Here is a 21,146-nt window from a genome sequence, read left to right as displayed (position 1 = left end):
CTTCCTTCAGGCAGGCGTTACAGGGCTGTCCCCGCCAGATCCACCAGAAGCCTCAAAAGTTTCTTTCCCCAAGCGGTCCGCCTGCTGAACTCCTGAACATTGACTGACTAGACGTACGTGTAACTAACTTGTGTTCCTACGGTATACCTATCTGTGTAACTTTACTTGGCCCCCCCCCCACACACACACACACACACACACACACACACACACACACACACCTGCTTACCTGTTACCTACCTGGCTGTTGTATAGCAAACCGAAGACAAATTCCTAGGATACACAAGTATACCTGGCCAATAAAGCTGATTCTGATTCTGAGCTGCATGAGGCTATACAGAATTCTAGGATGCAACCAGATGTAAATAGCCTACAGATTATACAGCATTACAAATACTGTAAGTATCAAGCTTTACCTTTAAGACAGTCTCTGGCCACTTCTTAAGAAAACATAGTCTCTTCGGATTTAATCCTTTGTAGAATACATTTTCCAGAACAAAGGGAATTGCTTATGTTGTTTTGGCCTCTTTTGATGCAGTTACGATTGGGAAATTGAAGTTAAAAAAGGACCATTTACAACCTACTGTATGATTTCAGTTACAATAAATTTACTGTAAAGTAAATATAGAATAGTACAAAGGAACTTAATGGAATCAGTTGTACACTAAATTGAGAGATGCTATCACACAAGCTCAGGATTTTTTTTTCTCACTTTAACTCAATCCAACTCTGGGTGAACTTGTAATAACTTTACGCATACCGGAGTCAATGTACAAGGGCAGGTGAAATAATTACATTGCTACCGCTTAGCTACTAAGCACAGCACTTTCCTTCAGGTTTGACTTTCACAAAACTTTCTATTAGTTCTTGTTAACAGAAAGCAAGTCTGTAATTTCATTACATCATTACTAGAATAAATCCAATCTAACAAGACTATTAAATCAATTCCAACACCTTTCCTTGTCCCATCTTTAGGACTTGTCCTACTTGCTGCTAATGTACTTTTCAGCAGCAAATTAACATCTGAAAAGTACATTAAAAATAGGTTGATATATGGGCTTATAAAAGCTGTTGCATTAAAAACATTTTAACATTGTGTTTAAACTTCTAGAATGCGACATGACCACTGATATGCATTAATATTATACAGACCACCAGTACAATTGATTGTATTGGTAAGATTGTAACACATCAAAAAAGCATGGAAAATGCATTAAAATCATGTCAGTAAAATGATCAAGTGTAATTATGTAAACAAAAATTACTGTACAAATCTGCATTTCAAACAGAATGGAAATCAATCCTACTTGAAACCCCCCTACTTAGTAATGTAGAGTGATTTATGAACAACCTTCAGTTACTGTATGCGGTAATTTGTATTACTCATCAGTGCTGGCATTACCCACTCCAGTGTTCTAGCTTTAATGTGTTCCCCTGTGATACAATCCTTGGCTAGTCAGATATTGCTTCTTCGGTGCTATACTGTGTTCTGAGCTCTGCTAATTGAACCATTATCCTGATATCAATTCTTGCTCACCTTATAGCATACTAGTAATGGCCAGTAACCCCAAAAGGCAGATCTGAGGGCCTTGACCTGAAGTCTCCCTGTAGCTATACCAAAACTTTCTTGCAGGGGTTCCTGGTAAACAGGGCTTGATTGGGTAACCGGGACAGTAGGGAAGACCACACTAGGCCGGACCCTTGTTCCCCCCTGCCAGGTTGGCTACCACTTCCTACCAGCCCCGGCTGATTCACATGTCTTCTAGTACCGGCTGATGTGCACCTGGGATTTGCGTTTCACTGTAGTATACAAACCAGAAGCCAGAGAAGATACAGTGGGGTATATGAGGCTTGTGCTCCAGGTATTGGCTATAGCTAATAAGTCCTGCCACATGGCCTCCCAGTGTGGTACATATCCTAACCACCAACCCGGGTTCCGGAACACATCTGTAACCTATCATACCACATACCCTACCCTCGACCTCTAGACTTACACTAACCTTCTGCCCGAAGACATACAGTACACTACTCACCTTACCACCCTCTTCTGACTCCAGGAACATACACTCCCCCCCAGAGCTGGCCCTAACCAATATGATGCCCTAGGCAAGATTTTGGCTGGTGCCCCCTTGCACCAACGCTGGTTCTGCCTCTGACCTTGCACCTCTTTCCCAGCACCATCACACCTCACCCATAGCAGTCCTTGTACCCCCTATATTTTAAATAGGAACAGTTCGCACATTTGACGCACAGCCCAAAAAGGGGCATCTTCTTGCTGGGAAGGGACATGACCACACAATAGTAACCCCAATTCCAATTATGCCACACAGTACTGCAACTTTATTCACATTTTATCTTGCGATAGTGTTCATAATTCATATTACATCCCACAGTAGTATCATTTTACCTTATAAACGTTACTCCTCACAGTAGAGCCCCTTATTCACATTACATCAGACTGAATTGCTCCTTATTCACATTACACCACACCTTATTGCTCTTTATTCACATTAGACGACACAGTAGTGCCCTGTCTATTTGCAACGCCACATAGTATAGCACCTTATATACATAATGCCACACATTAGTAATGCATTTATACACAATTCCACACAGTAATGCCCCTTACACATATGAGACACATTAATGTCCTTATAAACATAATGCACCTTACACATTATGGCAACCTTTTTACACATAGTGGGGCAGATGTATTAACCTGGAGAAGGCATAAGGAAGTGATAAACCAGTGATATGTGCAAGGTGATAAAGGCACCAGCCAATCAGATTCTAACTGTTAATTTACATATTGGAGCTGATTGGCTGGTGCCTTTATCACCTTGCACATATCACTGGTTTATCACTTCCTTATGCCTTCTACAGGTTAATACATCTGCCCCAATGTCCCTTACACATATGCCGCACATTATTAATGCCCTTATACACATAATGACACACATAGTGCCCCCTACACATTTGCTGCACATTATTAGTGCCCCTGTACACATAATGACACACATACAGTAGTACCCTGTTACACATATGCCGCACATTATTAATGCCCTTATACACATAATGACACACACAGTGGCCATTTACACATATGTTGCATGCATTTTTACATGACACACATAATGCTCCTTACACATATTCTGAACACTACTGCACAACCAACCCACTCACATGCACACAGCACTCACTCTTCCACTAACACTGTGACCTCTGCCTCTGCTTTGATACAGATGTCTCCTCACAAATCTTGCATCAATGCTAACGTCTGGCACTTTTTTTTTTTTATAAAAATGCATCTTATTTGCATTGCTATGTGGCTAGGATGCACAAGCAACTTCTGCTGATTAAACTGATATGCAGCATGCCAATATACTGTGTGAGACTGTGGCTGTATCTGCATATTAAATGCTACATACAGAATATAGGCATGTCGCATATCATTTTAATCAGCAGAAGCTGATGATGCCCCTAGGCATATCAAATGCCCTAGGCAATTGCCTATGCCTATGGCCGGCTCTGCTCCCCCCAACCTCAGACACACTAGACATAGTACCACAGAACCCAGGGACTATCTACACTAGCACTCCGCTTCCCCAGCATAAACTCCCTACCCTGCCCCCCGTCCCCTTAAATACAGCAGGCAGGGACATACACTATCTACCCTACCACAACCCCCATTATACACTCCTCACTCTACATCCTTGCACCCTGGATACAGTACCCCCTCCCCTATACCAGGTATATATATACTATCTACCCTACAACCTATATCTGGCCCAAGGGACATACATTACCTGCCATACCTCTCCTTCAGGCACCTTTGACATAAATTACCCACCCTACCCTCAGACCTATAGACACAGTACCCCCCAACCAACGGACATACACTAAACACCCTGCTACAACTCCCCCCAGCACCAGGAACATACACTACCCATCTTACTAATAATGTGGACATCATATCGGATACTAAAGTTGGGGAGACTTTGGGTAACAGTGATCATTATATGATCACATTCGACATCAGTTTCAGGAAACATAGCTGTAAGAGTTCATAAAAACATTTAACTATAGGAAGACTAACTTCAGTATGCTGAGATGTGCACTAAACGACATTGAGTGGGAAGTTTTGGTTCATGGTAAGAACACTTCGGAAATGTGGGATGCTGTAAAAGGGTTGCTAGATAGCAATATTCACAAATGTATGCCCATGGGCAGTAAGCGCAGGAGTACCAAACTCAAACCGATGTGGCTTAACAAGAAGGTCAAGGCCGAAATCAACAAAAAGAGGCGTGCTTTCAAAGCATTTAAATCTAATGGAAAGGAGGATTCATTCCAGTACTACAAGGAATGCAATAAAAGATGCAAAAATGCAATACGATCAGCTAAAATTGAAAACAAAAAGCAAATTGCTATAGTGAGTAAAACCAATCTGATTTTTTTTTTAAATACATAAACAGTAAAAGGTTAAAAAAGGAGAACATAGGTCCATTAAAATATGAATTTGGAGTACTGTTAAATGAAGACGTATCAAAAGCAGAAATACTGAACAAATTTTTTTCATCAGTTTTCACCAGAGAAGAACTGATGGTGGGAGTAGTGCATAGCGATAGTGACAGTAAGGATCCATGATTAGATACTTCTTTAAGTGAAGAAGTAGTCAGGGAGAGATTATGCAAAATAAAGATTAATAAATCACCTGGCCCAGACAGACTTCATACGAGGGTTCTTATGGAGCTTAGGTCACAACTAGCAAGACCCCTATACTTGATTTTCAATAGTTCAATTAGAACTGGCATGGTACCGAAGGATTGGCATATAGCAGAGGTAGTGCCATTATTTAAAAAGGGATCCAAAAATCATCCGGGTAACTACAGGCCGATTAGTTTGGCATCTATAGTGGGGAAAATATTGGAAGGAATTCTAAGGGATAGCATACATGAGTATCTGCAGACCACTAAGATTATTAGCAAGAACCAGCATTGGTTTGTGAGGGACAGATCATGTCAAACTAACTTAGTTAACTTCTATGAGGAAGTGAGCGACAATCTTGACCAAGGAAAAGCAGTGGATGTGGTCTACTTAGATTTTGCAATAGCCTTCGATACAGTGCCTCACAGGAGATTAATCCTCAAATTAACAGAGCTTTGCCTAGGAAAAACTGTTTGTACATGGATAAGTAACTGGCTGAAAAACAGGGTACAGTGAGTAGTGGTCAATGGGAAGTCCTCAAGCTGGACTGCAGTAGTCAGCGGAATACCACAGGGGTCCATAATCGGGCCACTACTGTTCAACATATTTATCAAAGACCTAGAAAAAGGGCTGGAAAGCACAGTGTCAATCTTTGCAGATGATACTAAACTGTGTAGGGTAATTAATTCAGAAATAGATGTAGAGTCTCTGCAGAATGACTTATCTAAACTTGAAATCTGGGCGTCTAAATGGAGAATGAGGTTCAATATAGAAAAATGCAGGGTTATGCATTTCGGGACTAAAAACAAACTTGCATCCTACATATAAAATGGGGAAGTCTAGGGGTAATAGTTTTGGAAAAGGATTTGGGGGTACTCATTGATAATAAACTAAATAACCGTATACAATGTCAAAGCACAGTAAAGCAGGCAAGTAAGGTGTTAGCATGCATAAAACGGGGAATTGAGACAAGGGATGAGGATGTAATTCTGCCGCTGTACAAATCAATGGTACGTCCGCACCTGGAATATTGTGTTCAGTTTTGGGCACCACAGTATAAGAAAGATATCGGTGAACTTGAAAGGGTTCAAAGGCGAGCTACTAAACTGATTAAAGGGCTAGAGAGACTGGATTACGAGGAAAGGCTTACTAGGTTGAACATGTATGCACTGGAAAAGAGGCGTCTAAGAGGAGACATTATTTAAGTCTTCAAATATGTAAAGTAGCACTACAAAGAGTGATCAGAGGATTTATTTATTAAAAGAACTCTGTTTAGGACACGTGGGCACTCGCTGAGGGTGGAGGAGAGAAAATTCTGCACGCAACGGAGGAAAGGGTTCTTCACTGTTAGGGCAATAAGGATTTGGAATTTATTACCAGGGAAAGTGGTAATGGTGGACACTGTAAATGCATTTCAAAGGGGATTGGATGAATTTCTGATTGAAAAGGATATGCAAGGTTACAACATTTAAAATAATGAAGTTGTCAATCCGGGTGTAACATGATTTGCAGTTGTTAACTAGTCATGAAACTTTCTTCAGTAGGTACATTAAAATCAACTCAACTTAATACAGGTTGAACGCGATGGGCATTTTGCCTCTTTTCAACCTCGAATACTATGTTGCTATGTTACTATGCTACCCCACTGGCCCCAGAGAGCTACGATACCCACCCTGCCCTCTTACCAAATGGACATACACTCCACCCCTCCCAGCCCCAGGGACATACAGTACCTACCAACCCATAGACCTAAACTACCAGCCAGGTCCAGGAAAATATACTCCCCACATTATCCTCCAGTCTCCTAGACACTGTACTTGGAACCCATATTACATACAGTGGTACTGTTACAAGTCCAGGCACCACAGTGATCACAATAAATTATAGCTCCCGACAGTTCTTGTACTGGCAGCTAAACTGAAGAATATCACTCTTGGGGGGTGGGGGGGGGAGCAGAGCCACTTATATCAGCTAGTTCTGCAAGGGGATCAGTCTTCTGTGGGAGACTGGGGCTATGAGTACAGTAAGGCAATTTTTTTCCCTGTGTAGGCCATTGTGTTTTATTTATTCCTGTCAGGGCCAATGTGTTTTATTTATTTTTTTCAATGGGGACTTATGTGTTTCTTTTCCTGTTGGGAGCCAATGTGTTTTTTTGCCCTGTGTAAGCCAAAGTATTTTATTTTTTTCCGGTGTGGGCTAATGTGTTTTTTTTTTTCCTTTCGAGGGCCAATGTATATTTTTTTCTGTTGAGATACAATTTTTCCCCCTATATGCTAGGTAAAGTGTTTTTTTTTTTCTGTCAGGGGCCATTGAGTTTTCATTTTTTCTTCTATTGAGGCCCAATGTGTGTTATTGTTATCTGTATGGGCCAATATGTTTTTTTTTTGTCTGTTAGGGCCAATTTTTTGTGTGGGCCAATGAGTGTGTGTTTTTCCTGTGGGGAGGTGGGGCAGTGTGTTTAATTTTGTTCTTGTGCAATGTTTTTCATCTAAACATGCATCTAAGTTGCACCCCACACCAAGAAGTGTATTAGAAATGTGTTGGGCATTTTTATGCAGTTACGGGATGCAGTCAGTTTACTGGCTGTCAGGACCCTGGCATACAGAAGACCAATGCCTGAATCCTGACACCAGCTGATAAACCAACAGTCGGCATCCTGACACCTGCCCGTACTTCCCACTCAGTTGGTGACTACATGAACCAACCGAGTGGGAATAGAACCTATGGCAAGCACAGCAAGCTCGCAAGGGGTCTCGCTGCCTCACCGCCGGTATTGCAGCAGATGGGATGCCGCTGTTGGAATACCGACAGCTGCATACAATGACCGATGGCCACCACGCATGTACAATCAGCGGGACCGCATGTGCAGAAGCCCCAGCATCACTCAAAGCACATCGCAGGGACAAGCTCCTTTCAGAGCTTCTGTCTTTGTGGGTGCCAGTTAATACATTGGCCTGGTTCAATCGCATATTGCAATGCGATCCTGGGTAGACTCCTGAAAAGCTGCATTACGATAAAAAAAATAATAATTTTACTGAGGTGCTCCTTCCCCTAGCTGCAGATATACTGTATTTACATGTTTCTGCCAGTTCCCTAATACATAACTGGAAAATCAATTCATAATCTATTGATAGGAGTTTGTGATTGAGCCTTTTGTTTTTCTCAGCTGTGGCGATAAGAAAAATGAAGGAATCCCTGCAAAAATGTCTGTGGCTCTGGCTACTGAAAGGGGCGCCTTAGACAAAATGTTTATTAGATGGTTGTGCATGTATAGGTTAATTGGATTTGAAAATTAACTTCATATACTTACATCAACATCTGCAAATATATGAATGAAGGCATGCTTATGTATGTAACAAGGTGGGTATATTTATGTAGATATTCTGACTCCACATGTCTACTTTATTCCTTATAAATATGGAGTCAAAATATTGGCCATGAAATCTGATTCTTTATTCATCTGATATTTTGTTTAGCTACACAGGCAAAATCTACATTTGCTGAAATATGGTAGATAAATGTCCAATATTATTTGTGACAAGGAGAACTTCAGTATTTTCTATAGGAGCTGATCAGTCCACATTCTGCATGTCGCCTACAATAAATTTTTACGCAGAAGTAAATTACTGAAATCTCGATTATCTGAGATCATATTACTTGTGGTGTTAATTAACCCGGCAGCTAAAAATATATTTTTCTTCAATTCATCTTGGTACTGTAGTATATAAATTCTGTACAGAGGTCAAGTTGCACATATTAATTTCCAGTGCACACCCCTACTTATTGTGCCTACATTATCTATACAGTAAAGACTATATACAGATGTGCCCAACGTGATCTTACAGACGAGTAGCGGTAAAAGCGACCCACCTACAGCAAATAGTGTGCCTGCAAACGTCCATGTATGTATGTATGTATGTATGTATGTATGTATGTATGCGCTTCCATAAGGAAGCATGGAGAATACGACCGATGTGACTAATCGAGGCAGGCTGCACATAATCGCTGCCTCGATGCATACACATGCGTCAGGTGGTGACTACCTATATAAACCCTATTTATCTGCAATGAGATGTTGATAGCATAATCTGGAATACGGTATATATATATATATATATATATATATATATATATAAAGATACATCATTCCTCATCAGAATACCCATTACCCAGAAAGACATGCAACCCATAAAGGAAAAATAGTAAATTATTGCTGCTGTTTGTTATATCACATATGCGGCAGGATGTAATGGCATCTGAGATTGCTGGCGGTGCGGGATGCCTGCCGACCTCGTACGTTTTTGTAAAGAGGCAATCACTTACAAGGCATGGGTTTGCCTTGTAATTGTTTGCCCCTTTACAAAAACATCCAAAATCGTCAAGCATCCCACACCTCCAGCAATCTCAGATGCCATTACATCCCGCCGATACTGTACAGATCAAATTAGTCTACCTACAGTTATTGGGAGAAGCTCTGCAGAACTGAAGAGGGGGAGCAAATGACACTGTGTGAAGAGATTGGTCATTTTAGAATATACAGTATTCTAGTGTATTTTATGCATGTTTCACTAAATCAAAGAAATACCTAAATCCAATAGATTCTGGGTCATAGATTAATACTTGTATTTGTACTTTGTAGTTGACAATATCTGATTATCACTATATTGTAAGATCACTGTAGAACTAACCAAGAGTAGCTAGAGTGCCTCTTCCAAGTGTCATTTCCCCATAGCTCTTAGTCTATAGAGCTAAATAAACTATACTTATGATTCAGGATTTACAGTAAGTGGTCAATGCTATCAGTACATGTTCTGCTAAAAACTGCAAAAATAGCAAAAGGTGCCAAGGAAGAAAGAATTATTAAAAATAGAAACTGATCTCTGAAATCTGTTTCCTTTTGTAGAGGTCTCCAAATCACTGATATTATTATACTCTCAAAGCGTAGCAAACAACATAACATCTCTCATCGCTGAGAGGTAGAGCTACCGTGAATTGAGTAAAATGATTCAGTGTGAAAGTTAGAACTGTAAAACTAATGTATATCCTCTTTCATGGACTGGTATAATAACAGTGAAACATAAAATGGGATAAACAAGTTCTGTATTACAGAAGCCATGTCATCTCAGAAGGACTGGACTGAAAACACAGCAGAATGATATTGTAACAAAACACAGCTACAGTTAATAGTGATGTGTAACTAAATTGGTGTTATCAACTGTTGCAAAAATAACATTTAGACTTTGCAGACACCACAGTTCATAATTCACGTACATACATTTGTTAATAAACAATAGCAAATAACAGTGATTTGTAGTGTATATTCTTTTTTCAGCAGTACTTACAATTTCTGTTTTATATCAAACATGCATGCAGAATAAAGGAATCACTTAAATGAAGTCTATATGATAGGAAAGCCGCTACCATCATAGCTTTTTCTTGTATTTCCCCAGCAAATTACAGTGATTTACTGCATCTAAGTGAAAGTATAAGAAAAAGAAAAAAAAAAAAAAAGGAACCACTTAACATGCACCTCCCAGTATAACTCGCTAAACGGTACTGCCAGTTTGGTCTCCATAGTGATACTTGCAATCAATTAATTGAGAGTTGATAATGTGCTTTTTCTTGTATATTGACCCAATGCAGATACATCATGTTGAGGAATAAATGTTTTGTCCTCAGTAGCTTCCTATTGGTGAAATCGTTGATATAGAAATCAGTGTCAACCTCTTAACCAGTGGTCCTTATGAAACATTAGTAAGCTGAGTAGTCTACATTACTATAGCTCCTGCTCAACATGACCCAACAATGAATCCATCTGACAAGCCTCAAATACCTACTGTATATCAAGCAAATGTATTTTGGTACAAAACACAGGGACTTTTGTAATTGGCACTAGCACTAGTACTGCAGACCTGTGTGTAGCTAGCAAATGAAAGCATGGAAATATTTTGTTCTTATTTTGCTCAAAACTGCAGTAGTGCAAATAACAAAAGCCTTTCTGTTTTTTTGTACATGCAGTATATGGCATTAATATTGGAAGGTGGCCTGTACCATGCACAATACGGGTTAAACCAAACAGTGTTTCAAAATACATTTTGATAGCAACTACAAATTGGCATTATTTACACCAACAAACAGTAATATCAACAATCTCATTCAAATAAAATACCATTTGTAACCCTATTAACGTGGAGAAATGTCAATATAAGAAAATTATTTATTTTACCTTAGACACTCTGTTGGCAACTTCACGGCCTACTGTAAGACCTTGGACAAAAGTTCGAGCTGCAACAAACGCTTTTGTAACTTGTGCTTTCAATTTTCTTGGTACCTCCCCGAATGGTTTTAGCTGGTCAATGTACTTGCTGACACACTCAAGATAGTCTTCAGAGAAATGATACTGAGGATTTATCAATTGAAACATGCGTTCTAAAAGACGGGCCCAAAAATCATTCAGCATTTCTTCCAGGTTGACATTTCCTCCTGTGTAGTAAAGTTTCAGCTCAGTAAATAAGTCCTGGAATACCTCTGAATTCTGTGTGTAGAGCAAGCCATATGTCCTTACAAATATTTCATTTAGAGATTTTTCTGCATTCTCCAGGAGTGATCTGAAGAATTCTATAAAGGGCAAAACAAAAGTAAGAAAATAATAATTATGATGCAAAGCAGATAAACTTCTTAAAAGGAATATAATGAAGACCATTTGGTCATGTACCAACAATAAATATTGCTCAGTTAGAAAAGAAAATCTGCACTGCTGATAATAAATATAATTTAAAGTAGACCAAGGGCCTAATTCAAGGTTGATCGCAAAAGCACAATCTTTACTAATTGGCAAAACCATGTTGCACTGCAGGTAGGACAGATGTAACATGTGCAGAGAGAGTTAGATCTGGGTGGGGGGTGTTCAAACTGAAATCTAAATTGCAGTGTAAAAATAAAGCAGCCAGTATTTACCCTGCATAGAAACAATATAACCCACCCAAATCAAACTATATTGGCACATGTTATATCTGCCCCCCACCCCCCCACCCCCTGCAGTGCACATGGTTTTGCCCATTAGAGGAAGATTTTGCAATCAACCTTAAATTAGGCCCAGTGTCATATAGAATGGCATTTCATAATAAAAAGAAACATAATATACAATTGTTTGTTTAAAATATTATGAACAAAATAACAAAGGGTATTCTCTACACACATCTATAAATATGGTACAACATGTAAACTCAAATATAGGTTGTTTTAAATATGTAATGTTACTACATACATACGTTGGTTATATGTTCCATACCAGTTAGTAACTACACCAGTGTTTATGTGCATGTCACTGGTAAAGTTGACAGACATATACACTGTAATATTTGCAAACTACTTTACATTAATTATTAATATCATATTTACTTTATTTCTAAACAATAGGTTTCTACAGTCAATATATACATATCTGCAGAGATATACAGTATATTGAACACATACAATTTACCATATATACGTATGACTCCCATGTGTGCTGGTTTTCTCAGATTTTTCAGCAATCCTATTGAAAATCTATAACTAGGAATGCATGTTTTCTTAGTTTTCAGATTAGCCATAATAACATTTGCTCCCAAAGTAAGTCATGGTTTTGTTAGACCACTAACCTTTGTGTTATAGGGTTGTTCCACTAATCTGCTAAAACAAGTAGGAGCTCAATACTGTAAATGCTTATTATTAAAAATACATTTTCTTTGAATATACTTAATGATTTGAAGATGATGGTACAGCTGCACATAATGGATCTCATTCAGAGCTGAACACATTTGTATTCTATAGATAGAAGCTACTGTATATGCATAAAAACATATTATTATAATAATAATAATAATAATAATAATAATAATTTTATTTATATAGCAATCTTTCTCCAATAGGATATGTGCATGTATAAGTTGCAGTGAATGTAACTCAAGATGCATCTTGCTGGAAAAGATCTTTTCTGTGGCAGATGTCAGACTTACATGCAGTGTCGGACTGGGGCATGTAGGGCCCATTGGGGGAATTCAGTGGTAGGGGCCCATGTTTAGGGGTGTGGCCAGTCCACAGAGGAGGTGTGGCCTGCCACCTCATTGGTTTGACTAACCATTAGAGAGTGCAATGTCTGGGCCCCTTCATAAATATATACAGTAAATTCAGCTGCTGCATGCATGATAATGTACCAGATTAATAATAGATTAATAACAGCAATGCACTGTAGAAAATACACCATAGTCCAGTATAAGGTAACATATGTATAATGTATAATGCACTGTAGAAAATACACCAAAGTCCAGTATAAGGTAACATATGTATAATGTACTGTAGAAAATACACCATAGTCCAGTATAAGGTAACATATGTATAATGTATAATGCACTGTAGAAAATACACCATAGTCCAGTATAAGGTAACATATGTATGATGTATAATTCAAAAGCACAGTCTGGAATCTTATCCTTAGAGCAGGAGGAGGGCCCCCAGGCAGTGGGGCCCACCGGTGGTTTCCCCTGTAACCCTGTGGGCCAGTCCAAGCCTGCATACATGTGTGTATATGTTTGGGGACCAGCAGAAAACAATGCTCTGGGCATTCAGTTGTGCAAGTGAAGCCCCACCCACAATGTCTTGGAACTGGGCATGTGACATCTGAATCATTTGCTTGCCAGTGTGCCATATACAGTAAGATTGCCATTTCTCATGTGAGACTGTAACATCCCGTCACTTATGTACAGTTCTACAGTTCAATTTAGCTCAAGTAAATTAAAAGTTACATTGCTATCTACAGTCTGCAGCTAATCTCTGGCCTGTAGTAACTGGGGACATTCACTTGAAAGTTTACCATTACCACAGATTACATTGTTTTATTGCATTCGTCTGCCTTAATCCCCCACAAAACAATGTATTTTATAAAAAAATTAAGGTTGTAAATGTAATTGTATTAATTAGATAGTACAATATAAAGTCTCAAGTAGTGCCCAGGGTCAAAATCTGTCAGGATGCCCCTAATTGTGATGGGCGACCCTGACTCTTAGTGGTCCATCAAGCGTGGCAATTATAAACAACGCTTAAGTTGTTGGAGTTGCTTCTGAGTTGGGGGAAAAGCAAATTAAGGGAAAACACAAATAACACCTGGACAGACTATGTAGCTGTGCAAGAGGTGCAAATACCTTTTTATTTTTATTTTTTTTGCATGCAAGGAAAATACTGGGCACTTTTGCATGCAGCCCACGATTGCTGGATAGCTTTATTTTTACACTGCAAGTTAGATCTGAGCTATGGTTGGCCCTAGAAAGGAATTTTAAACAAAAGACCAATTACAGACTTTCTAGGAAGACTTTTAAATGATGGTTTAAGAAATAGGTATGGATACTAAAAGAGCAGCAACACAACCTGAAAAATGTTCAAACATATTTTAAACCTAACAATATAGTGTTCAGAAACAGACTGCTATGAATATACACTGCTCAAAAAAATAAAGGGAACACTTAAACAACACAATGTAACTCCAAGTCAATCACACTTCTGTGAAATCAAACTGTCCACTTAGGAAGCAACACTGACCGACAATCAATTTCACATGCTGTTGTGCAAATGGAATAGACAACAGGTGGAAATTATAGGCAATTAGCAAGACACCCCCAATAAAGGAGTTGTTCTGCAGGTGGTGACCACAGACCACTTCTCAGCTCCTATGCTTTCTGGCTGATGTTTTGGTCACTTTTGAAAGCTGGCGGTGCTTTCACTCTAGTGGTAGCATGAGACGGAGTCTACAACCCACACAATTGGCTCAGGTAGTGCAACTCATCCAGGATGGCACATCAATGCGAGCTGTGGCAAGAAGGTTTGCTGTGTCTGTCAGCGTAATGTCCAGAGCATGAAGGCGCTACCAGGAGACAGGCCAGTACATCAGGAGACGTGGAGGAGGCCGTAGGAGGGCAACAACCCAGCAGCAGGACCGCTACCTCCGCCTTTATGCAAGGAGGAACAGGAGGAGCACTGCCAGAGCCCTGCAAAATGACCTCCAGCAAGCCACAAATGTGCATGTGTCTACTCAAACGATCAGAAACAGACTCCATGAGGGTGGTATGAGGGCCCGACGCCCACAGGTGGGGGTTGTGCTTACAGTCCAACACCGTGCAGGAAGTTTGGCATTTGCCAGAGAAAACCAAGATTGGCAAATTCGCCACTGGCGCCCTGTGCTCTTCAAAGATGAAAGCAGCTTCTCACTGAGCACATGTGACAGACATGACAGAGTCTGGAGACTCCAAGGAGAACGTTGTGCTGCCTGCAACATCCTCCAGCATGACCAGTTTGGCAGTGGGTCAGTAATGGTGTGGGGTGGCATTTCTTTGGGGGACCGCACAGCCCTCCATGTGCTTGCCAGAGGTAGCCTGACTGCCATTAGGTACCGAGATGAGATCCTCAGACCTCTTGTGAGACCATATGCTGGTGCGGTTGGCCCTGGGTTCCTCCTAATGCAAGACAATGCTAGACCTCATGTGGCTGGAATGTGTCAGCAGTTCCTGCAAGACGAAGGCATTGATGCTATGGACTGGCCCGCCCGTTCCCCAGACCTGAATCCAATTGAGCACATATGGGACATCATGTCTCGCTCCATCCACCAATGCCACGTTGCACCACAGACTGTCCAGGAGTTGGCAGATGCTTTAGTCCAGGTCTGGGAGGAGATCCCTCAGGAGACCATCCACCACCTCATCAGGAGCATGCCCAGGCATTGTAGGGAGGTCATACAGGCACGTGGAGGCCACACACACTACTGAGCCTCATTTTGACTTGTTTTAAGGACATTACATCAAAGTTGGATCAGCCTGTAGTGTGTTTTTCCACTTTAATTTTGAGTGCGACTCCAAATCCAGACCTCCATGGGTTAATAAATTTGATTTCCATTGATAATTTTTGTGTGATTTTGTTGTCAGCACATTCAACTATGTAAAGAACAAAGTATTTAATAAGAATATTTCATTCATTCAGATCTAGGATGTGTTATTTTAGTGTTCCCTTTATTTTTTTTGAGCAGTGTACATGGAAGAGTCATGTGCGCAAGAATAGCTGCTAAAAGGAGGTTAAATACAAATGTAATGGTACTGTACGTAAACATGATCTCACTAACAATTGTATCACATCCATCTCCTACAATAACTGTAGTGAAAATTTCAAGGAGTGTAAAAAAATAAATAAATGACATTTAAATAAACAGAATACAATTCTCAATCAAATATTTCTAAATTTAAGATCAAAGCTAACTTTGTGTTTTTGTAACTTTTGCCATGCCATTCCCCATAACCCAATCAGTAATTCCTCACATAGAATTGATCTTTCACTTCTCAAGTTACCTGTAACAGTCTGAGCAATCTTAATGCTTCTTGCTGGCTGCCATGGATAATCAACAGTGGGGCAGATGTAAGAACGTGTGCTATATGATTTTTGCAATTAGCGCACGCTAACTGCTGCTCTTACCGCATCACCGGAATGTATGAAGCTGCTGACAGTGGGATTCCAATGATTGCACTTTGCGCCTGCTGCCCATTCGTCGTCGGCACTGTACCTATGTCTAGCCGATGCACTCCCGATGTATGACAACTGGGAAAGTGCAACACCGATCGTTATGTCCCTTGTGCCTCTTCGCCAGGTCGGGGCTGGCGTTGTCCGTGTTTTACAAATTTTTTATTTATTTTTTGTCCTTTAAAATAAGTTTATTGTTCGCCACACCACGTCTCCCCTGCGGCCTCTGATGTCACCCCTACATTTCTCCTCAAAGCCCGGCACCGCTTAACCGTGCATGCACCGCCTCACTCTGCAGGGCTCACTGGGAGCTGAAGTGACGGTGCATGCCTGCTACTACAGCTTACGGCGACAACAGTCTGGCCAATGTGGGAGGATGCGTATCACGGGACAGGTGACATAGCGCCCTCCCACATTGGCAGGGGCCTCTATAATACATTGTGGCGGTGGGACAGGACATATCACCATGATATTGTGGTGATATGACAGCAGGCATACTGTATAACGTTTGTTAGAACATTTTTCATGCATCTGCCCCAATGTGCCTTATACCTTGGTCTACAAGCATTGCTGGCTGACAACCAGCAATATACTGTACATCCACATTGATTGTTACAGGTATTTGTTAATTTCAAAAGTAAAGCAATTAGATGGGTATGGCAGTTTATTTGAAGAAATGCTGGTTTGGGTATGGTGAAAGCAATAGTAAAAAATCAGATAAAAGTGGAGTAAGCCTGCCACCATAAGTTCTCAATAGTATATGTGTAGTAAAAGGGCAACGGGGGTCATTCCAAGTTGGTCGCTGCGCAGCGATCAGGCAAAAAATCGGCACTTCTGCGCATGCGTATGCGGTACAATGCGCACGCGCGTCGTACTATTACAACGAACGATATACAGTAGTTTCATACAAGCTCTAGCGAAGGATTTCAATCGCACTGCTGGTCGCAGAGCGATTGACAGGAAGAGGGCATTTCTGGGTGTCAACTGACCGTTTTCAGGGAGTGTTCGGAAAAATGCAGGCGTGCCACGAAAAACGAAGGCGTGGCTGGCCGAACGCAGGGCGTGATTGTGACGTCAAAACAGAAACTGAACAAGTAGGTCTGAAGCTACTCTGAAAATTATTTTGTAGCCGCTCTGTGATCCTTTCGTTCGCACTTCTGCTAAGCTAAAATACACTCCCAGTGGGCAGCGGCATAGCATTTGCGCGGCTGCTAAAAACTGCAAGCGAGTGAACAACTCGGAATGACCCGCAATGGGCCTAATTCAGAACTGATCGCAGCAGCAAATTTGTTAGCTATGGGCAAAACCATGTGCACTGCAGGGGGGTGGGGGGCAGATAGGCAGATATAACATGTGCAGAGAGAGTTAGATTTGGGTGGGGTGTGCTCAAACTGAAATCTAAATTGCAGTGTAGAAATAAAGCAGCCAGTATTTACTCTGCACAGAAACAATACATCCCACCCAAATCTAACTCTCTCGGCACATGTTATATCTGCTCCCCCTGCAGTGCACATGGTTTTGTACATTAGCTAATAAATTTGCTGCTGCAATCAGATCTGAATTAGGCCCAATGGATGCTGTGGCCCAAATGTAATAACCTTCAAATGAAAGTGCAGATGCTACAAATCACAGGCCATTACATTTTGGCCTATATGCTTTTTACTCTATCAATTAATCAGCATTGCATGTGCTAAACTATTAAACTCAGCATGGTGTTGTTCTCTATGAAAATATCAATCAGTTTAGAATTATTAAGCACATTGCTTTTGCAGCATTTATCGCTAAGGCCTGCTTCATACAATTTATGGGGCATAAAAACATTATTTGAAAGAATATTGATTTTACTTTAAGGTCACTGGAATTAGAAATTGATCCAATACTGTCTTCTTGAGATATTGAAAAATACTTTTATCTTCCATTTTCGATCGATGGCATGCTATATTTATTCAGACCTCTTAAAACAGTATTCTTTGGAACATGTATTACTGTATACATATATAATGTGAAAATATACTGTGACTATTTAGTGGACTGACACAGTGTCTGCTAGTGTATAGAATGCAAGATAGAAAGATAGATAGATAGATAGATAGATAGATAGATAGATAGATAAATCACTTTCTGAAAATTATATTCTATGACATAATACTAGATCTACCAAAACAGACTGAGCGAGGAAACGAGAGCTATAACCCAGCATCTTCCAGTGTGCATTTTATGGTGCGCCCTTAGCAACTGAACATTTACATATTATAAAGCTGTACATCTTGTAACAGAATCCATTAGTACTCAACTTTATAGGTATGTCTATCTGTCATGTACTAGTATATAATCATCATTATGTTGCACCAGCTAGACATTAAGGAGATGTCAACTTCTAGGTTTCTGATGGAGTCATTATTATTTCATATTAAATCAGTTCTGAACAACTGCATAGTGAATTAAGAGCAGGGGTTCCCAACCATGGTCCTCAAGACACACTAACAGTCCAAGTTTTATGGAACCCCATTGGTTCCTGAATAAGCTCAAAGTGGAATATCAGAACCAAGCTTACTGCTGGACCAAGTGCGCAATTAGCTTCCACCCAGCGCTAACGGCTCTACCCTTTTCTATACCTTTCAGTAATCTTAGGTAACCTATGGCATGTCTCTATAGCTGGAAATACAAATAATGCTGGAACTTATACGGAGTGTTCAAAAAGTTACTGTGCACTGAATGTGGTGATGTAATACTGCATCAATGTGCTGTGTCTGGTCTCCGTCATGTGTTGCCCTACACTGTGCGCCTTGCTGTGTGTAGTGTAGTCGACGGAGGCACGTGTTGAGTGATTACTCACCTCGGCACATAAGCAATGATGTTGATGGCTGAACAGAGAGTGTGTGCTTTCAGTGCACAGTAACTATTCAGACACATTGTAGTTCCATAATAGCTGGAGAGCTAAAGGATAGCTTGAGAGATAAAGGTTGTTTAAGCCATAAATACTTTAAACACCATAAATCAATAAAACAAGACCACAACAAAATTGTGTTTAAAAATGTATCTATGTGTATTTATGGTCAGGAGCAAACAGTTTGTTTATGTGTTTACCATTTTCAGTCATTTGAAGTTCTCAGTTAAGTGCTAGAAGGTTTTTCCATCAATAGTTTTGATTAATAGTGATTTACTGCCCTCCTGAAACTAGCCAATGAGTATGGCTCTCTCAGCAGTGTTGTTTCGAGAGTTCGGTCAATATGGTTACGTATCGCAACAGTTAAACGTTGGCAAACTGTAATTGAAAAATGTGCTATTTACTACCCCAATCACAGAAAAACCAACATTACCCCCTCTTGCCTCTACTTATAAGCCATCAGAATAAAGACATGCAGACAAGAAACTATCAATGAGGAGTAAACATTGCAAATTCTCCATTGATGGAAAAAACAAAGAAATCCACAATGTTTTCAATGTTTGATCATTTGATTATAATCCTTATCCCATACTCACTCTATTAACTGTCTCTTTGGGAGCAGCAGGCAGCACAACACAGAAAGCAAAAGCTAGGGAGTACAATTACAATTTAAAATGTAAGAGTGCTTTTTAGGGTGAATACATAGAGCAGGCAAGTTTTAAAGGAAATATAAAACAAATAGCAATTATTTACTTCCTGCACAAGAAGCCAGTGATCAAAGTGGCTTCTTGTTTGACAGGCAGTGATCAGAGTGAAGACTGAAAGTCACAGGGGAATGAGCCAGGGCCCTATTGTAAGTTGTTGCACTGCACTATTAGGGCTGGACATTGCTTTCTATCTCGTACTATGTTCTACATGTTGCTTTATTTTCCTGTTCATCTCCCTCATCTGCCTGTCACTTCACAACTCTCTCCCTCCTGGTGCGTTACTTCTGGTTGGAGACAGAAGCTAAGATAACTATAAATGGATGAGCTACAGAACTCACATGAGGTTCCTAGTCTTGTCCCTCCAGAGTCACAGGTATAATGGGAAGGGGATCACCACACTTTGTGACATATTGGCTGAGTTAGGCAAAGAGAAGACACAGATCTCTAACCTGGAAGGCTCAAGGCCTATGCAGACATGTGGCCCTGTTGTTCACCATGGCCTGCAGTATTGTGGTGATGACAGCCTCCAAACCAGCAGTAGTGCTAGTCGCAGGCTGCCATACATAGTGTATAGTATTATAAAATGTAAGATGCGAGGGGTGGGGTGGATATGGTGACATGTGTACTGTATATGTGACAGTGACCATGTGTACTGTGAGATTATAAAGTTAATTAACATTTTGTTTGTCAATCTCAATTTAAACCTCTTAAATATACATTTGTAATTAATAATAGTATAAGACTGTTTACACTTGTTATCTGCTCATTTTGGTTCTTCCTGAAATGCACTAAACAGACATGAAACTTAGTTACTGCCTCTGTCCTTACACATATGTACTGGCTGCAATCTTATTTCCCATACTGCCACTTCTACATTCCAGCTTCAACTACTGCCACCACATGGTCAGTTCCAAGCTTTCCAATCATTTATTATCTGAGGGGAAATTTGGTAGTATATAGAAACAAAAATGTGTTTAGTAGATGTAGATGTAAAGTGTCATGGCATAGCTTTGTGATGATGATGATGATGATAAAACATGATGATGATGATGATGATGATGATGATGATGATGATGATGATGATGATGATGATGGGGTTGAAGAAAACCTGTAAATTGGGATTCAGCAGTGAAAGCCTGATTGACCCTGGTTATAGAACCCTATTCAGAGATGTAAGCAAACCTGATGGTTTATGTACATCTCTGATGTTTGTTGAACTGCGCAAGTGCAAGACCCATAGTGCACATGTGCAGTACGGCTGTAGATGTCAGGTGAAAGACAGGCTGCCGCTGTCTGGTGGTTGAGTAGGGGGT

The 21,146-nt window shown here is 40.2% G+C and overlaps 1 protein-coding gene across 2 annotated transcripts in view; it reads right to left on the bottom strand.

Annotated features, from left to right (window-relative positions):
• GPC6 (glypican 6) overlaps positions 1 to 21,146 on the bottom strand; it is a 1,112,124-nt gene that overhangs the window by 686,730 nt on the left and 404,248 nt on the right. For both annotated transcript variants that reach the window (XM_063953010.1, XM_063953011.1), the window contains exon 3: positions 10,931 to 11,322. In XM_063953010.1, the coding sequence (XP_063809080.1) occupies positions 10,931 to 11,322 (392 nt within the window). The remainder of the gene's footprint in view (positions 1 to 10,930; positions 11,323 to 21,146) is intronic.

The sequence above is a fragment of the Pseudophryne corroboree genome, chromosome 2 (genome assembly GCF_028390025.1).
Source record: "Pseudophryne corroboree isolate aPseCor3 chromosome 2, aPseCor3.hap2, whole genome shotgun sequence".
NCBI lineage: Eukaryota > Metazoa > Chordata > Amphibia > Anura > Myobatrachidae > Pseudophryne > Pseudophryne corroboree.
The sequence above is the reverse complement of the archived record's forward strand: the minus strand, read 5'-3'. Positions and strand labels throughout refer to the sequence as shown.